The 20,227-nt window shown below is 35.8% G+C and overlaps 2 protein-coding genes and 1 pseudogene across 4 annotated transcripts; all 3 read right to left on the reverse strand.

Moving 5' to 3' along the window:
- Positions 1-752: 752 nt before the first annotated feature.
- LOC104713859 (receptor-like protein 30) lies at positions 753-4,171 on the reverse strand. Of its 2 annotated transcripts, XM_087464753.1 has the most exons (2): positions 4,081-4,171; positions 776-3,029 (listed from the first exon to the last, which is right to left on the reverse strand). In XM_087464753.1, exons 1-2 carry the CDS (start codon positions 4,161-4,163, stop codon positions 920-922), a joined length of 2,193 nt encoding a protein of 730 aa, XP_087320879.1. In that variant the 5' UTR covers positions 4,164-4,171; the 3' UTR covers positions 776-919. The 2 variants fall into 2 exon arrangements, with proteins under 2 accessions (XP_010429377.1, XP_087320879.1); XM_010431075.2 differs by lacking the exon at positions 4,081-4,171 and having other exon boundaries at positions 753-3,412.
- Positions 4,172-5,707: 1,536 nt separating this feature from the next.
- Positions 5,708-7,806, reverse strand: LOC104713860 (receptor-like protein 30 pseudogene; annotated as a pseudogene). Its single transcript, XR_015565977.1, has one exon. The product of XR_015565977.1 is annotated as a receptor-like protein 30 pseudogene (transcript).
- A 3,309-nt stretch (positions 7,807-11,115) lies between these two features.
- Positions 11,116-13,995, reverse strand: LOC104713861 (transmembrane 9 superfamily member 10). Its single transcript, XM_010431078.3, has 6 exons — positions 13,698-13,995; positions 13,286-13,450; positions 13,089-13,198; positions 12,899-13,007; positions 12,713-12,825; positions 11,116-12,634 (listed from the first exon to the last, which is right to left on the reverse strand). The coding sequence occupies exons 1-6, from the start codon at positions 13,977-13,979 to the stop codon at positions 11,323-11,325; spliced, it is 2,091 nt and encodes a 696-aa protein (XP_010429380.2). The 5' UTR covers positions 13,980-13,995; the 3' UTR covers positions 11,116-11,322.
- Between the last annotated feature and the right edge of the window lie 6,232 nt (positions 13,996-20,227).

The following is a 20,227-nucleotide window of genomic DNA, read 5'->3' on the forward strand; positions in this document are numbered from 1 at the left end:
GAATATATTATTACATTATATATTATCGCAGACGCAGTTTATGATAGCTCCGAATTAAAGCTTGCTTGTTGAGATGTTGCTTTGCGAATAGTGCAGTACTCGTAGAAGAATCGTTCAAGCCTTCAAGGCATTTTGTTCAAGTGTACGTGAATGGAGATTCGGTGGCTCGCACTCTCACACGCTGTTATATACTTTTGCAAATCTCCTGTTTCGTGGGAAACAAGTAAACAGAGGACATGCTAACAAAGAACGGTTTTACGCTCCGCAGAAGCAGAGTATACAATGTCTTATAACGGTGAGTGAGATTATATGGATATATAGCCATAGAAAATTTAATTCCATGTTCAGAAGTTGTTTCAACATCTATATTTCCATGTCTATATCCTGCACTATTTTTATCCTCTCATCTCATAGCTAAAAACCGACATAAACTCTGGTTGTGCATTACACTAATTGGTTGCAGTACGGCTACGATTTAGATATAAAACCTTTTAATATCAACAGTCTTTTTTCTTTCTTTAATATTAGTATGTTTTTTTAGTTTCTTCTCAACGGTCTGAAATTTGTGTTAATCATCCATCTTCCTAAAGTTCAGTATATATCAAAATATTTCCTAATCACTTAAATAATTAATATACCTCCCTTATATTTTCAAGGTATAATTTAAGTTTCTATGAAACTTCACGGATCAAAATGGTTACATCATAGGGAATTTAAGGGAAGCATGGTAACGTGTGCTAGAAGAAAGAGTGTTTGGGAAATGTAACATGGACTAGGTTCAATACATATAATTCTTGACACATCCGTCAAAGATGTTTATTACAAATATATAGGAAATTAAAAAACACAAACGGAGATGGTTAACGAGCACATTCTTTCAAATCTCACAAATACTTACAGAGAGGACAAGCGAAAGTGGTCAACGAGCACTTCTGATGACTGCTCTGGACTTGTTTCTACCAAACTTTTCCACGAACCACTCATGGTTGCGTGAAACGAAGATATGTCCAATCACCAATCCGCAGAAAACACCAGGCCCATATGCTATAGCAGCTGCTATCCAGTAAATGACTACTTGTTCATCTGGTTTTAACATTTCCTCTGTTTCTTGTGGTGTAAGACTTGGGACAGGAGGTGTTCCACAGATGTCCTTGAGATTGGTGAGTCTGGGATTTTCCATGAATGAAGAACAATTTTGGCGCTGAAACTGCGTGCCTCGTGGTATTGGACCGTCAAGATTGTTGTAGGAGAAGTTCATGGTTGATAGAAAGGAGAGGCTACCAAGATGTTGAGGAATTTGACCTGACAAATTATTCCGAGATAGGTCTAATGCCTCTAGGTTTGTCAAATTAGCCAATGACTGAGGTATGTTGCTTGTGAATGCATTACCAGACAAGTTGAGCAGATGCAATTCCTTTAACAATCCAATAGATTCAGGGATGTTCCCACAAAATTTGTTTTCTGAAAAGTCAATGGCTATGAAGTCTTTTCGGATCCTCTCAAACTCTGTATCTACTCCTTTATGCACCATTTCCATCGAATAACGGTAGTGGTCATTGTAATGCATAATAATTTCCATGTATTTGTCATCATCATCCGCGTTTAATGTGATCATTTCACGCCAGTTGGAAAAATAGGAAGCAGGGATGGTTCCAGTGAAGCCATTATGCGAGACATCGATGATTTTAACATTTTGAAACCCAATGGATACATTTTGATGATACAACGGCCCATAAAATTGGTTTGATCGGAGGATGAGGACATTTAACGATGATAGAGAACCCAACCAAAATGGAAACTTATCCTTGAAGTGGTTGCTTTCAACATTCAAAATTTCCAGATCTTTGCAATTATGCAAGGATTTTGGAAGCTTTCCTTCCAACCGGTTGCGACTAATGTCAAGTGCCCTTAACTCAGTAGCATTGACAAACATATCTGGAACAGTTCCACTGAAATTGTTGTTTTGCAGATTAAACACTTCTAGGGCATCAGTGAAATCCCTTAAACATTGAGGAATTGATCCACTAAACATATTGTTGGACAGATCTAACAGCTGCAAAGATTTTTTAATCTTGCAGATCCAATGGAGACATGGTCCACGTAATGAATTCGAATCAAGAAGCAAAACGCGCATAACTTCTCGATCGTAAACTTGTAATGGTTTTTCAAAACTACTAAAAGAGTTGTTAGAAAGTTTCAACTCAAATAACTTCCATAAGCAACCTGGTATTTTACCTTCCAACCTATTATTGGAAAGTCTAAGACGAGTGAGGTGGACTAACTGAGATATAGATTTGGGGATGGGCCCAATGAAATTGTTGGAACTAAGATCTAAGATGTCGAGACTGAGGAATTTAAATATAGACTCAGGGATTGGGCCATCGAGTTTGTTATGATTAAGGTTTAGATAAGAAAGATTAGAAAATGAAGATGTATTCCCAAAATCTATAGGTCCCTCGAGCAGGTTATCCATCAAATAAACAAATTGTAACGAAGAAACCGTGAACAAGGATGTAGGAAAAGACCCTGAAAACGAGTTTCCACGCACATCAAAAGACTCCAAAGACTGGACTCGACTCATGTCAGGTATTTTGCCACTTAATTTGTTTTCGCCAAGCTCTAAGTAACTTAGTTTGGTTAAGTTTCCCAATGAAGCTGGAATTTGACCAACCAATTCATTATACGAAAGATCAAGCTTCATGAGATTAGAAAGGTTTCCTAATGAAGAAGGAATCTCTCCATAGAGATTGCCAAGGGATAGGTTTTCAAGATATTGGAGTTTGAAAAGACTACTATTTGGTTTCAAAGAGTTGTTGTTCAAAGGGATGTTGCTAAGGTAAAGTGAAATCACCTTGCCAGATTTATCATCGCACGTGACGCCCTCCCAAGAACAGCAATCACTACTCTTCTTCCATGAACTCAAATTATAAACTCTTGCTCTGGATTCATTTACAGGGAACTCGTGTTTGAACTCGAGAAGAGCATCCCTCTGGTCATGGCGGCAATGGTGGAACGTGGGAGAAGCGAAAGTGTATATGACAAAGGAAAACGAGAAAAAGAAACACAAGTTGGTAACAACAACAAGACCAGGAAAGGAATAGGACTGGTTTGGAGTCATCGTTACCCTCTAATTTTGTTTTGGTTTGTGATGGGCTATGATTATGCTTCCGCAGCGATCTTTTAAACAGAGTTAAAAAGGAAAGAAATACAACCTACTGTGGAGCTCTTGACTTTGGGTCAACTCGTTGGTCTTTTCCTGTCGTCAACTCATTACTTCCACCCACCTCGTATTTATCCATCACACACTCTGTTGACTTGACTTGTGAGATTTTTACTATATTCTAAATTTTTTTTTTTCTGGTGGTAAAATATATTCTAAAAACATGTTCCTGAACAGAGAAAAAAAATAAATAACAAACGATTGAAAGGATGTTAACACTTCGTCTTATGTCTTAACTAACATCAAAGCAAATGATGACTTCGTGTTGTTTATTGACGCAAATTGCACTAAAATTTATAAGCCAAAATCTGTGAAAGGTTTTTGGAAAAAAAAAAGGTACAACCACAAACCTACCTGGTTATATAAAAACAAATTTAAAGATTATTTAGATTAGCTACCGAACCAGAATGCTAAGGAAGTGCAATCCAACCATGCTCAAGAGAAGGTCGAAGTTCTTAAGCCTAAGCGTAGTTTCAATTTATCTACAAACAAAACTCCCTAAACAACCGTACTTTAACATAATTTTCCATGTACCAATTTCCAAACCAACAGTACACATTTGTACCAAACGGGACAGTACCAGATGACTTTTTCCCCCATATTATGGCATTAAGGACAAAGATTGTAGCAGGGAACATGATTGCAGTTTTCAGAGCGATCTTCTTCCATTCAGTTCCTCTTAACGTTTTGTATAGGCGCGTAGACACGTATCCTGCTAAGAGTCCCATGAATACCCAAAGCAAAAGCATAGCCGTCATAAGACCACCACGATTTGATTGATCGGAAACTCGTCTTTGAACTCCAAAAGAGCATCCCTCTGGTCATGGCGGCAATAGTGAAGCTTAGGAGAAGCAGCAAATGTGTGTAGAACGAAGAAGACCAAAAAGAAGGAATACAACGTAACAAAAATCCCAGAAAAGCAATAAGATTGTTGTTGAATCATAATTTCTCTTTTTTTTTTTTAGTTTGTTGGCAAGTAACAGGTTATGAGCTTCTGCGAACGACTTTAAAAAGAAAAATTAAAAATAAATCAGTTTTGGAGTTTAGTTCTTGACTTTGAGAAAATATATCTTCGCTAACTCTCTATGCTCACTGCTCAGTCATTTTGTTCCAGTTGTCTGACACTTCTCCACATAGAGTCTGACTCATTACTTTCTAAATTATCCACCACATACTCTCTTGACTTCGTCGAGTTTCATTATCTTTTTATTCTTATTTTTTATTTATGATAATCTGAAAATGCTAAAACCATGAGGTAGGCAGCAATTTCATAAATTCCAAACAAAAATTATCGATTATAAACATCATTAAAAGATGCAAACTTTACTAAAACTTCACTTTCAACATTTATTAACATCCTAAGGTGATAGACTGCGACAATGGTCTCCACAGGCTAATGCAAGCTGTATCTTCTGCAATCACCCGTTAGAAACAAGAGATCATCTGTTTTTTCAATGTTCTTATTCACAGCTGGTGTGGGAAGGGCTAGTGAAACGGCTGCTTGCAGAAAAATACACGAGTCAGCGGCAAGATGTTCTCTCCCTTCTTGCGGGTAATGCTCTTGATAAAACGTTACACTTCATTCTGGGTTATGCTTTTCAAACTACCATCTATCTACTTTGGCGAGAAAGAAATGGAAGAAGGCACGGCGAACATCCACTGACGGCTGAGCACCTGATCAAGCAGATAGACAAGTACGTCCACAACCGACTAAGCACACTCCAAAGAAGTCAAAGCACATCAATTCAAGTTTGGTTTAAAGCCAGATTCTACTGAAATGTTTTCTTTTCAAACTGTTTTAAAGGTTTTTACCACATAAACTTTGTAAAACGTTTATTTTTCTTTTGAATATAATTTAACATTAAATTCAAAAAAAAAAAAACATCCTAAAGTGATGTGTTGATAAATGATAAAACATCCACTTTTAGATAAAAGTACCCTTGTTAAACCTATTTTACAGAAATACATATGTAAGTAAAGTAATGATATTAAAAAAAAAAGTAATGATTTTTTTTTAGCACTATCTAATTCTTTTTTATCAATTCTTTCAAAAGAAGCAAATGTAAAAGGATATTTTTCCTTTGAATATAATTTAACATTTTATTCAAAAAAAAAGTAATGATATCATGTGAAGGTAAATAATAAGAAAATTGGAAAGAAATTTGTCGATATGTACATTTTAAGATATAATGTCAATTTTTCAAAAACCAATAGATTTAAGTATTTAAACTAGATTGTTAAAAGAAATGTAAGAACACATCCTGAAAAAAGGGTGAACAAAGAAATCGTGAGGGACTGAGGAGACATTATTTCCGAAAGAAATCGTAACGGCAAAGGGAACCATGGGTGACGTGTACAATAAGAAAGAGTGTTTGGGAAATGTTGTGACCTGACAGAAGTTGGAGACGTTACGTTAGGCCTCCGTGGCGATGCAAAATTAAATTGCATTAGACTTGATGTAGCGTGAATTAAGGGTTTGAACTGTAATTTTGAGCCAATGTATATCATTTATCACCAAAGAAGACTATAACAAAACTATAAAGTAGAAGATTACAACACAAACAGAAAAGCTTTTGGAGAAAATTATTACAGAAACTTACACATATATGCTTGATAAATGCTTAGAAAAAGGACAAGAGAAAGTGTTCAACGAGCACTTCTGATGACTACGCGGGGATTGATTCTACGAAACTTGTGGGAAATGAAGACATTTCCAATCACAAATCCGCATAAGACACCAGGTCCATACGCTATTGCCGCTGCGATCCAGTTAATCACTTGTTCCTCTTTTGGTATAGGATTCGAAACATAAGTTTTTCCACAAAATTTTTCGAGACCGTAGAGTTTGGGGTTATCCATGAATGAAGAACAGTTCTGGTCTTGAAACTTTTGGTCTTGTGGTATTGGACCTTCGAGATTGTTGTGGGAGAAATTCATGGTCAATAGGGAATGAATCTTACCAAGATCTGGAGGAATCTGACCGAACAACTGATTATGGGATAAGTCCAATGCCTCAAGATTTTTCAAATCTGCCAATGGTTGAGGTATATCGCTTGTCAATGCATTACTTGACAAATTAAGAATACTCAATTCTTCTAACGATCCAATGGATTCAGGGATCTTTCCACAAAATCTGTTTCCTGAGAAGTCTAATGCATTTACCGAAGCATCAGCAGACATAACTGGAAGAGTTCCACTGAAACTATTGTTTCGCAGAATAAGTGCTTGAGGAAAATAAGTGAAATTCCTCAAACATTGAGGAATTGAGCCACTAAACCTATTGTTGGATAGATTTATAGAAAGCCTTAACCATTTTCTAAGCTTGCAGATCCAATGGGGAAATGGTCCTCGAAATAAATTCGAATCAATGTCCAAATCCAAATAAACATATTCTTGTTCACCAAACTCTTCTAATTCAAAACTGCTTCCAAAACTGCTAAACGAGTTGTGAGAAAGATTCACCACACCAAATCTCCATAAGAAACCTGCTACTTCTCCTTCCAACTTATTGTTAGAAAGATCAAGGTAAGTAAGGTTGACTAACTGTGATAGAGAGGTGGGGATTGGCCCAATGATCTTATTGTTAGAAAGATCAAGGTAAGTAAGGTTGACTAACTGTGATATAGAGGTGGGGATTGGCCCAATGATCTTATTGTAACTAAGATCTAACTTTTCCATATTGAGAAATTTAGATATAGATTCAGGGATTGCGCCATCTAATTTATTGCGAGAAAGGTATATACGATTCAGCGTAGACGATGAAGAGATATTCCCAAACTCTATAGGTCCCTTAAAGTGGTTTTCCTCCAAATGAACCCATTGTAACGAAGGAATCCTGAACAAGGATGTAGGAAACGGCCCGTAAAATGAGTTTCCACTCACATAAAAATACTCCAAGCTGTGGAGTCCACTTATGTCAGATGGGAGCTCTTCGAAGTAATTATTAGAGAGATCAAGGTTGCGCAATTTCGTTAAGTTGGCAACTGAAATGGGAATTTTGCCACTTAATTTGTTTTCGCCGAGGCTCAAGTCACTTAGTTGGGTTAAGTTTCCAACTGAAGCTGGAACTTGACCAACTAATTCATTTTTCAAAAGGTCAAGCTTCCTAAGATGAGAAAGGTTTCCAAATGAAGAAGGAATCTCCCCATAGAGTTTGCAAGAATATAAGATTAGGTGTTGAAGATATTGGAGTTTGAAAAGACCACTATTTGGTTTCAAAGTGTTATTGAGAAAGACGCCAAAAAGGTTAAGTGAAATCACCTTGCCAGATTTAGCATCGCATTTGACACCATTCCAAAAACAGCAATCATTGCTCTTGTTCCATGAACTCATAGCATTAGCAGTTGGGTTGGATTCACTTATGGGAAACTCGTGTTTGAACTCCAGAAGAGCATCCCTCTGATCATGGCGGCAATAATGGAGAGTAGGAGAAGCAAGTGTGTGTAGAGCAAAGGAAAACAAGAAGAAGAAACACAAGGTAGCAACAACACCAGAAAACGAATAAGGTTGCCTTGGAATCATCATTACGCTTTTCTGTATTTAGTTTGCGTGGTTTAATGTGTGATGGGTTATGATTATGGCTTCTGGAGCTCTCTTTATAAGAACAAAAAAAAAATAGATTAACGGTGACTACACTCTATTGACTAATTGACTTTAGGCAAATCTACAGTCAACTGTCCCGCAAAATTCTTCCCATAGCCTATGGGCCATAGGCATAGACCGTTGAGTCCTCGTTACTTCCATAAAAATCTAATTTTTCAGTACATTACACACTCTATTGACTAATTGACTATTCTAAAATGGGAAAATGACAGCCACACCCACTTTCTCCTAAAGTATTGATACTTACACCCACTTTCTACTACCCTTATACTTTTCTTATGTCAAATTATAACTTACACCCTCTAACTAAACTAACCTTCTCTTTCTACTTTTTTTTCCTTCTCATCTCTCTCTCTAACTTTTCTCTTTCTTTTCTAATATTTTTTTTCTTTAACATTTATTTTTCATTTTCATTACTAAATTTTAAGTTTAGTAACTTTAGTTGGTGATAAACATACTAAATTTTAGGTTTAGTAACTTTAGTTGTTGACAAACAAAAAAAGTTAACCTTATACCCTAAATCTTAAATCCTAACACCACATAGACACTAAATCCATATAAGCCCAAAAACGTCAACATTATACCCTAAATCTTAAATCCTAAACCACCCTAAACTATGGTGATGTTTGAACATGCAACAAACTTGTCAATAAATTTCATCTGGATTGCTTGTCCACGTGGTCAGAGTGTGGTGGATAGGCTTAGAGATTAATAATGACCATGTTTGTTGTGTAGTATGCTTCTAGTGACACTTCTAAGTTCTAATATCTCTAATTCTAGCTTAAAATAGTACAAAAACATTTGGCTAAAAGACATCTAAGTGGCTAAACTATAGTGATGTTTGAACATGCAACAAACTTGTCAGTAAATTTCATCTGGATTGCTTGTCCACGTGGTCAGAGTTTGGTGTTTAGGGTTTAGGGTTTAGGGTTTAGGGTTTAGGGTTTAGACAGATGAAAATGATAAACATGCAACATGCAACATGGATTTAGTGTCTTAAATCCTAACACCACATAGACACTAAATCCATATAAGCCCAATAACGTCAACCTTATACCCTAAATCTTAAATCCTAAACCACTCTAAACTATGGTGATGTTTGAACATGCAACAAACTTGTCAATAAATTTCATCTGGATTGCTTGTCCACGTGGTCAGAGTTTGGTGGATAGGCTTAGAGATTAATAATGACCATGTTTGTTGTGTAGTATGCTTCTAGTGACACTTCTAAGTTCTAATATCTCTAATTCTAGCTTAAAAATAGTACAAAAACATTTGGCTAAAAGACATCTAAGTGGCTAAACTATAGTGATGTTTGAACATGCAACAAACTTGTCAATAAATTTCATCTGAATTGCTTGTCCACGTGGTCAGAATTTGGTGGATAGGCTTTGAGATTAATAATGACCATGTTTATTGTGTAGTATGCTTCTAGTGACACTTCTAAGTTCTAATATACCTATTTCTAGCTGAAAAATAGTACAAAAACATTTAGCTAAAAGAAATCTATGTGGCTAATTTATTTTGGACAAATTTCTGCTCATGTAAAGAATGAGCAAGATATAAATATCCATAACTACTAATCCACATGATTGATATTCAATGTTCTAAATAAATCAATGTTGTTAATTTTTATTTTGTTTATTAACCACTTATGAGTGTATATATTTCTGGACCAACACAAAATATGAAGCAAGGAGCTCATGGTGCCTATGGATTTAATTGTGTGGATGTTGTATGATGATTCTTTGGTCTGTCTACATTGGTATCCACAAAAAAATATCCACATGATCACATCCATAGCCACCATTCAACTGCTATTCTTCAGCTTAATGTCTAGATATGCTTTGTAAATCCATGGAGACCTATCTATAGTTTTTCTATCCACTAAACTTTGTTTTTTAAAGTGAATAGTTTTGGTTTTAGGTTCAAGGGTTTATGTTCTAGGATTTAAAATTTAGAATTAAAGGGTTTTGTACTTATTTGGTCTATGTTGTGTTATGGATAATATGCTATGGATAAAGATCTAACCAAATTTATGTATGTATATTTTGTATGAATAAACACAAGTAACTATCTATTAACAATACTGCAATTGATTATCCACTTATAATTGAACAAATGTTCAACGACCGATGGATACTGTATAATCTAAAAATTCATAAAAAAATATAGCAATATGTATCTTAAAATGTAAAAAATATATAATCATAATATATTTTATATAAATAAATAGAAAATTTGTTTTATTACAACAAATAAATATATTTTACTTTGTTAAACTGTTAATAACAAAAAAGAAGAGAAAAAGAGATAAAAGAAGGAGAGAAAGAGAAGAGGGGCAAAATCGTCCAAAATGTGTGGACACATAAGCAAAAAACTTGAGAAAGTATACTATAAGTGGAAAGTGGGTTTTTGTGACACAACTCACACCCAAAGTGGGTGTGGGTGTCATTTTCCCTTCTAAAATCATGTTCCAGAAAAAACACGTGACCTACCAATTTCATCGTTTCCAAACAAAGCGGCCGGAGACATTTGAATTTTGCGGAACTTATATACTTTAGATTTTGAGAAATTTGAATGAGTTTTTAGAATAGGTTAAACTTATAATTTTACGATATGTTAAACTGATTTTTTATAAAAAAATTTAGGTTTGGTTCTCTATTTTATATTTAGTAAATAGTTTTGAAGTGTTAGAATTTAGTATTTGAATTTAGGGCTTCGAATTTAGTTATTTTATATATAGAGAATAAATATTTTTAAAAATAAATAACATAAAATGGTATTTTTAAAAAGTGACATAGTAAAAAGAATATTTTTGAAAATTCTCAAATGTAAAAAAAAAAAACTGTGAAAGGAACCATTCGAACTCACCGATTTATCATTCAATAATTAACAATACATATTAACAATACATAGCTGACCAAGCAAATGTCTTGAACATGTGGTTCTAAAATTTTATTCTATTTGGTGTATAAAGCCGATATTTTGGCTGCCTTATAAGCGAATCGAGTCTATTTATCGTAACATTCCAGTACTTTTGATAATTAATCGGGTTAGAATTTATTAGTATGTATTTATCTCATGTTTATGTTTATAAGCGAATCGAGTCGAATTGGAGTTAGCCATGGACGTTCGGGTTTTTGGTTCCGTTACGGAAGAATATGTTTTGTTCTGGATATTTCGGTATAGAAATGCAAAGGGTAAGGCCTTGCAAAAGCAGCACGAAACTCAGTTTCTAATGTGTATGACATAAAAGCATGCAAGTTGATTTTATTCTGAAAAATCAAAAATGTGAGAAACAATTTTTTTTACTATGCTTGAGCTTTATCTATGTTTACAATAAAATAAAGTTTCTCTGTTTACAAGAAAATAAAGTTTCGGTGTACATATCTCAAAATTATCACAAATGTTTTCTAAGAAAGAACTACAACAAGATTTTGTAGAACAACAATGAAAAAGAGAACTGAAAATAGCTTTCTCAGAATGTGATCAAAAGATCAGTCAATCTTAACTGAAGAATAGATAAGCCTGGTGAACCAAAAGCATGCGTAGAAACCAATTGCGCCGGTGAAAACAAAGAAAACATATGAGACGATGAGCATATACCCGAAGTAGAGGATTCCAGAGACAAGCTTCGTGATCTCGAGCTTTGTGTAGAAGTAAAAGGCAGCATAAAGAAAGAGGTAAACAGCAGAAGAGCCTGATGTTAAGTAAGATCTCCACCACCATTGGTAGTCTTCACTACAGAGTTGAAAATAACAGAGGACGACTGTGATCTCTGCGCAAGTGATAATCAAAATGATGAAGACGATGAAGAGGAACCCGAAGATGTAGTAGAATTGGTGAAGCCATATCGAGGTAAGTATGAAGAAGAGCTCGATGAAGACTGCACCAAATGGGAGAATGCCTCCGATCAAAATGGAGAAGAGTGGGTTCATGTACCAGGCTTGTATTGGTATCTGCCTCGGGATCTTGTTGGTTTTCACTGGATCTTCCGGTGCAGGTTTCCTAAAACCGATGTAGGCACCGATGAAAACAAGCGGAACAGAGATGCCGAACCAGAGGACTACCAGGGCAAACATTGTACCAAACGGGACAGCACCAGATGACTTTTGTCCCCATATTATGGCATTAAGGACAAAGAACGCGACAAAGATTGTAGCAGGGAACATGATTGCAGTTTTCAGAGCGATCTTCTTCCATTCAGTTCCTCCTCTTAACGTTTTGTAAAGGCGTGCAGACGCGTATCCCGCCAAGAGTCCCATGAAAACCCAAAGCAAAAGCATAGCAGTCATAAGACCACCACGGTTTGAAGGAGATAAAAAGCCAAGACAAGCAAAGATCATGGTTACAAGAATCATTCCAAAGCATTGAACTCCAGTGCCTGCATAGACAGAGAGCAACTCCGGGTTTGTTGGCGGTCTGAAAACATCTCCATGTACCAGTTTCCAACCCGTCTCTTCGAGAGCCTCTTCATGAGTCTCTAACTGATTGTAGTTGGAGATATCTCGGTAGAGTGTTCTTAGCATGATCATAGCAACCATACCAGAGAGGAAAAGTACAATCATCATGGAATTAACGATAGAGAACCAATGAATCTGATCATCAGCCATCAAAAGGTAAGTGTCCCACCTAGACGCCCATTTCACCTCACTTTCTTGGAAATCAACATCATATGTGAATATAATCTCGTTCCCTTCTTCAACCTCCTGAGGAGACTCAGAGTTAGTGACTGCACGCTTTGTATGCGGATCACATGTGGTTAACCGAGCCTTTTCATTCCATTGACCTTCATATTCATGCTTGATACTGCATTGAGATTAAAACCAGTAAATGTTAAGTCTACACAATAAAGAGTCAAAGTCCTTAAATCACAAAAAAAGCTACCTGAAAGGCTTGACTTCAAAGCCAACGATTCTTGAAGAATCGGTCTCTATATCTCTGTGATACTTAACAGTGAAGGTCAAGTGGTTGTGGATAAAATACTTTTCCTCCTTTTTCTACAGGAAAATGAAACAAATAAGAACTCCTTCCATTAAAACATATACAGGAAATGTGATGATGAGCTCTTACACCAACAAAGATGCCCTTGAGACCAACATGGAAACCATGCTGATACACTACAACATTGTCCTGATCTGGCCTTTTCACTGGAACAACTAGTGGAAGGTTGTCCAAAATCCTGCATAATAAATCAATCTTCCTCATAAAAACAACAAAGAACACATTCAACCAAAGGCAACTGAAATCAAATCTTCCTCACATGTTAACCCGGTACTCATCAGCAATCTTCTCCTTCAACGCCTTGGCTGTTTTCTTATCGAGCTTTACGCGACAAACCGCAGCACACATCTGTGATTCTCTCATTTTAAACTGCAACAAAGAAACAAACAGACATATAAAAATCTCATCAAACTACAATTTTAAACAAGACACATGCAGAAAGAACCAAGAACATACCACAAAAGGCGAGTTCTCAATCCGATCACCACGGAGAACTTCACCGAGATTCTCAGCACTATCAACAATATGTTCTGGACGACAATAAGGAAGAGAATAGTATGAATATGGAAGCTGAGTCTTTGTAGATGTCAGTTTATTAACTTTCACCATCAACGCATCTCCCTGCAGAATAAAAATCATAACTTTAAAGATCAAAATCGCCCAAATCTCATAAAACAGAGCCATAGATCCAATTTTAACAAAATTTCTTGATCAATTGCGTCGGATCTAAACCAGGAACAAATCAAATACTCGATCAAACAAGAATCATTGCGGATCAAAGCTACACTAAGCCAAAATATGAAGCTGCATTTGCGAAACACACAAGAGAGAAGACAGATTCGGATACAGAGGTGACTTTGTGACTAACCATCTGAAAATCTTGTGGAGCGACGCCGGGAAGGTAAAATCCATTGACATTGACATTGACATTGACATTGAGGGAGAAGAAGAAGACAAGGGCTACGATCAAAATCCGAACTTTCGCCATGGATGTGCTCGATTTCTTCGTCTTCGTCGTCTTCGTGTAGTGAGGTTTCTTAAATGCAGAAGAAGAGAGAGAGAGAGGGAGAACATGGCAACTGGACGATTTGTGACCGTTGGATTGTTTTAGTTTATCGTTTAATCTAATCAACGGTTGAGATTTACTCATTTGGAGCTGTCGGTGATTCTTCTTCTTTACATCAGTTAATAATCATATATCAAAAGTCAACACTTTTTAAGGTAAAAGAATACAAAACTTTTTTGACACTGATAAAGTTTTACGTAACTATGAATCTATGGAACCGATTTGTTAATTTTTTTTTTTAATTTAGTAAATTAGGTGAAACTTGTTTACTTAGCAAAGTAGAAATGAGTTAGTGTGGAGGATACGAATAGTTATGGAAAAGTATTGAAAGGATCAAAGAAAAATAAATAAATCATGAAAGACCAATTTCATTTGGTAAATGAGAGTGACCTGCTAACGATTCTAGCAAATTTTGAAACCTACGTACGTACACACCACTACACCAGCAGCCACCATCACAAGTAAATAATGCATATTTTACCAAGGAAAAAAATGACAAGTTAAATACACAAACATACAACATAAACCTGCAATTTGCAGAGAAGTAACCTTAGTGTAGTGGCAGGAGGTAAATCCAATTGTAGAATACACCATCACATCAGAAATCGAGTCAGCTAATGGACCAGTCCATTATGGCCAATTGTTGGAAAAAAAATTTGCTAAATGTACAAATCTATAATTAGGAATTGTGGTATTTAAATATTAATAATATAATGGTATAAAAAAACTAAGTTCTATAGTTTCTATTCTATTAGGTGTATTTAGCCACGCATAAATATTTTTAATAATATTAATATACTTAATTACATAAATTATTTTAATATTTTTAATTTTGTAAGAAGTTTAAAACCGTGTAAAAAGATTAATATTTTACTTTTTTTTTTGAAACGAAAAATATCATTATAAATAATAATGAAATTATATTTTTTTTATCTACAATTTATTAATATGGTATTTAAATATTTAGTTTGTCTATTCATGTAATTATATATTCCCCCAATTTTTAATATATGATTTTTAGAATTCTGCACACAAAATAAGAATTATTAAATTATTGCCTACATGCGTTGGTCATCACGTTTAGTTTACTTCAAGTTTTGTCTGGCTTTTATGTATCTAGTAGATGTTATGCTTCTAGTATACCACATATACAAGACAACTATACTTACTTACCAAATTAGAAAGAATGTAAGAGTGTTTTTTAGGAAAATTTACATTCTAACACACTTTTTTAATATTTAATAATTCAATAGTATAATTTTTGTTCACAAAGCACTTTTAGCTCTCTTTTATACTGTTCATTTATTTTCCATACAATTTTATTCCTCATCTAGTTCTAAATGGATTCTCGTTTCTAACTAAAATGGTTTCACCATTAGATGCTCCCTCTTCCACTTGTAACTAAAAAAAACTGATCTTGCGGCTGTAGTTTTTGCACGTGTATTCCAAATTAGATGTTAGCAGCCGTATATAAAGGTTTTCTTTTGTGTGGATTAGGGAAACAGGAAGGAATAGGTTTTTGTTTAACGGAACATGGCAGCTAGTGTAGTTATGCTTCTTTATCGTTTTTGGTTATTTTCTGTGAATTGCAATATCTTTTTGTTGTTCTTTGGGGATTGCAATATTGTGTTTGGTTGTAATTTATAAACAAACAACTGTTTTTGTTTGCAGGTTGGACATTGTATTTTCCTAAGCGTTGAGTGGGCTTATTCTCTGGATGGCATTTGAAAGTTTGATGTGGATAAGTTTCTTGTTTCGAGGGTTGTACCCGTATCGGAAACGATTACGTTTGCTGAACTTGAAGATGCTGTAATACTTGAATTCAGCATTGTTTTGAAGAAGGTTTGTTTCAGCTATTGTCCTCCGAACAACATGCTTTTCATGACGGGTGCGAGAACTCCTCCTTTAATGGTTACTACCGATGTTGGCTTAGATTACTTCAAGCAATTGTTTCAGGAGAACGTCATTTAAATATGTTTGTCAACTTTGACCAATCTAGAAACAGAGGAATAAACACAGATGACTTAAAGTCAGGGGAAAGAGGTACTGATGTATCAGGTGGTGGCAATCTGGGGTCGGGTAGCTATACGTCTGGCTGCAGTTTTGGAACAAGCGATGATGAGTTGGCACCATTAATTGACGCCGCTCTTAGCAGCCAATTAGATGATGTGATCGTTGCTAACCTTTCCGAAATGGAGAACAAGTTTAAGAGAGGAGTTTGTAATGGTAAGAGAGGGAAGTGTCTGTCTCGTTGCAGTTCATCTGGTTGTAGTTTTGGAAATGGTAAGCGTGGGAAGCGTGTATCTGGTAGCAGTTCTGCTGGGTGTACCAGTAACCCTTTCATTGATGAGGATGTTGCAATGGAAGCAATTGTGGGTTCTAAATCAACAATCCCCATAATACCTACTACCCAGGTTGATGCTTAGATATTGGCTGAGGTTGCTGAAATAGAGTCAATGTATTGGGGAGGTTGTAATGGTGTTCGCCAAGACGGTAAAGTTGAAAATTAGGGTCATAGTTATGAAGAAGAAGAAGACGCGGAAGAATCAGAAGGAGCGTTGATATAGGGATTAGGCTTTAGGGTTTAGGGTTGGATTATTAGTTTTGGGTTTAGGGTTTAAGGTTTAGGGTTTAAGGGTTAGTTTTAGGGGTTAGGGATTATAATGTTGGGTTTAGGATTTAGGTGTTAGGGTTTAGGGTTTAGGGGTTAGGGTTTAGGGTTTAGGGTTTAGGGTTTATGAGTTAGGGTTAGGGTTAGGGTTTAGGGGTTGGGGTTTAGGGTTTAGGGTTTAGGGTTTAGGGTTTAGGGTTTAGTGTTTAGGGTTTATGGTTTAGGGTTTAGGGTTTAGGGGTTCATTGATTAGGGATTAGGGTTTAGGGTTTAAAGGTTTTCGGAGTTTAGGATTTAGGGTTATGATGTTGGGTTTAGGATTTAGGTGTTAGGGTTTAGGGTTTAGGGGTTAAGGTTTAGGGTTTAGGGTTTAGGGTTTAGGGTTTCGGAGTTAGGGTTAGGGTTTAGGGTTTAGGGGTTAGGAGTTAGGGTTTAGGGTTTAGGGTTTAGGGTATAGGGTTTAGGGTTTAGGGTTTAAAGTTTAGGGTTTAGGGTTTAGGGTTTAGGGGTTAGGCATTCTTCATTTTCATCTACCTCAAACAAGTTATCGTATTGTCCATTATACTACCTTTTCCCACGGTCTGACATATTAACCAAACAAATGTGTTTGATATGGAGTTAAACATCGGTCTACGTATATTTCCCATTATATAATTCGTTTATTTTCGTAGTTTCCCATTTGTTTTTTATTTCTATGAAGGAATTGTCCAGAAAAGAATTTTACAGGCCTCTTGAGACGACCACACCCGGATTCCCAATCCTCACACAAGATCTCATTGGTACTCCATTATTCCGACGAGACAACAGGCGTAAAATCGCTCCTTACAAAAACTCCCCCTAAGCACACCAAACCCTATACCTCATTTAGTTACAGAGTCGCACAACCAACCATCCCTAGCGACCGAGTAACAAGAGAGATGAGCTGGAATATTTGATTCCATCCAGGCACAGACAACACTTCACCACAAATACCTCGATTCACTATCAACTCCTCTAGTGTCGATCTGCACCTCCTAGTGTCGGTCGACACAGACGCCCACGACATCACTTCCATCGATCTCTCCTTATCTAAATCTAACTCCAGCCGGTCTCCAACGACCAAACACACAACAACATGCTGGTGTCGACCAACACCAAAGTGGTGTCGGTCGACACCCCAACATTGCCACCACATAACCAGGGAAAATGTCCATGTTAACCTTCAGTTAAGTCACAAACTAACCGTTCAATCCACAAATCCACCATTGGATATGAATTCTATAGCACCACGAAGCTCCCCACCAACCCAGAAACCACGATCCTAGCCTCCCTTCAAGCTCATTCTCGCTGCAAATCCCTAATCTTCCACAACCATCGATTCTCTAATCGATCTAACATTAAAACAACACAACTTACCTTGATAACAGCCATGAGAAAGCCTCATTGTCTCTCCCAATCCACCACCAAGTAATCACATCCTTCCCCACACACATATAGATGATGGATCTCTGTTCTCCTTCTTCTAACCCTTTTCAAGACACTCTTTGCTCTCAGCATCAAACTCAAAACCTTTCTCTCTCTTTCTTCTTCTCTCCCCGAAGCGACAAGACCCCCCCCCCCTTCCCCCAAGAAAAGAGGCTTGTCGAGCCTTTAAAAGAATTTAGAATTTTCTCTCCAAACCCAAACCAAGTTAAACTGAATAATTCTGGAATGAACCGAACCATCACCAATTTAGTGGTGTCGACCGACACCTTCCTTGGTATCGATCGACACCCACCCTAAATTTGGGTTCAAGATATTAAACCTCCACCGTTGCTTGCCAAAATTGTCAGCTGTGTTGCTATTTTGTCTTTCTTACATGTTGTATATATTAAAAGAAAATAAAAATGATATGTTAGGAAAGAAAAACCTTCCAAGTTTCTTTTATTTGTCTTTCATTTTCTACCTGATGCGACTTTCTATTCTAACTTTCCTTAAGTACACTCTAGATTTGAACATGAATACAATTAAATGAATTTTTTATATTTGCTAGTTTGATTACATATGAAATATCACATTCAATCTTTTTTTATAAAGTTTCATTGTTTTATGTTTTTGCTGATCAATGTTTGCAAAAAATTATTTAAAGAGAACAGGTGCAGGTTGCAACTTTAAAGTTATACCGAATTTATGAATTTCATACTATACAAAAAATATAGGTGAAGATCAATGTTATTTCTGATTTTCTTGTCAGACTGGTTAGAAATTTTTTTAATATTTGAAACATTATAACTAAGAGTGTCAAAATAGTTAATCCAACCCAACTCAACTCATTATCCAATAAATTTATGAGTTGACTTAACTCATTCAACAATTAGGTTGGATTAACCCATGAATTCATTTAGTTAAATGAGTTAGATGAATAATTAGGTTAACCCACTATAATATAATTAATTAATATTCAATATTCAATATAAAATAATAATAATTAATCTTTATCATCATTTTCACTATCATCATTCATCATCATTATCACCATCACATAACTTTTAGGGGAAAATTATGGAGGAAAAATCAGGTTTTGCATTTTTGGCGGGAAAATTGTGGGTTTGAGATTTTGGCAAAAAATTACGGGTTATGCGTTTTTGGCAAAAAATTACAGGTTCGCTTTTTTGGCAGGAAATTTATGTGTTTGCGTTTTGGCGAAAAAATTACGGGTTTGCATTTTTGGCGGAAAATTTACTGATTGCATTTTATACAAAAAATTTACGGGTTTTTACATTTTGTTGGGAAAATTACGGGTTTACGTTTTTGGTGGGAAATTTTCGGGTTTGCATTTTTGGCGGAAAAATCGCGGATTTACATTTTGGCAGGAAAATTGCGGATTTGCGTTTCGGTGAAAAAATTGCGAGTTTGGGATTTTGGCGGGAAAATTAGAAGTTCAAAATTTTAGCGAGAAAATTGTGGATTTGGGATTTTGGCGGAGAAAATATAAAATGATGATGATGACATCATGTTGTTGACTTTGATATATATGTTGATATGATGATGGTGATGTATGAAGGTATGATGATGATGATGATGATAATATGACAATGTTGATGATGATGATAGTTACATGATGGTAGTATGATGATGTTGGTATTATGATGATGATGATGATGATGATAGTATGATGATGTTGATGATATTAGGTTGATAATGAAAAAATTGATGGGTTAGTGGTTAACTCATAAACCTATTATAACCAAACTCATTTGACTCATGAACTCATTTAATTATCAACTTATTTAACCCATCAACTCATTAAGGTCAAAAATTTATACTCATTAAAGGGATGGGTAGAGAAAAAAGTTGGGAGTTTTCTGCTCCCAACTTGCTTCGATTTTTCCTCTACCCATCCATCTACCTTAAAATGTTAAAAATCAAAGCAAGTTGATTGAATTCAACCATATATGTTGTTAACTTTTTTTTTTTGGACAAACAGATGTTATCATTCACTAGGGAAGAGTAACATACAAAGTAGAAAAGAGGGCATAGCAATGCAATCCTCAATGTTTAAAACAACAAAGCAGTAAAGATAGATAAGCGCAAGAGATATTAGGGACTTGAGAGCTATGGACCAAAAGCTAGGTAGCAGTTTGGAGCTTGTAAGATCAAGGCATATCAACGTTATTTCCTTGAACAAGTCAAAGGAAAGGAGGGTGACCACTGTCTTGAATAGAACCAAACAGAGTATAGAACCACTGTCTGAGATCTGGAG

The sequence above is a fragment of the Camelina sativa genome, chromosome 9 (genome assembly GCF_030686135.1).
Source record: "Camelina sativa cultivar CO46 ecotype springtype chromosome 9, ASM3068613v1".
Taxonomy (NCBI): Eukaryota; Viridiplantae; Streptophyta; class Magnoliopsida; order Brassicales; family Brassicaceae; genus Camelina; species Camelina sativa.

Excerpts from the sequence above, each read along its gene's own strand:
- LOC104713861 (XM_010431078.3), bottom strand. The coding sequence starts at position 13,979 with ATGAGTAAATCTCAACCGTTGATTAGATTAAACGATAAACTAAAACAA. Across the intron at positions 13,199-13,285 it reads TTGAGAACTCGCCTTTTGTG|TTTAAAATGAGAGAATCACA; the intron begins GTATGTTCTTGG and ends TCTTTGTTGCAG. Across the intron at positions 12,826-12,898 it reads TCAAGGGCATCTTTGTTGGT|AAAAAGGAGGAAAAGTATTT; the intron begins GTAAGAGCTCAT and ends ATTTTCCTGTAG.
- LOC104713859 (XM_010431075.2), bottom strand. The coding sequence starts at position 3,118 with ATGACTCCAAACCAGTCCTATTCCTTTCCTGGTCTTGTTGTTGTTACC.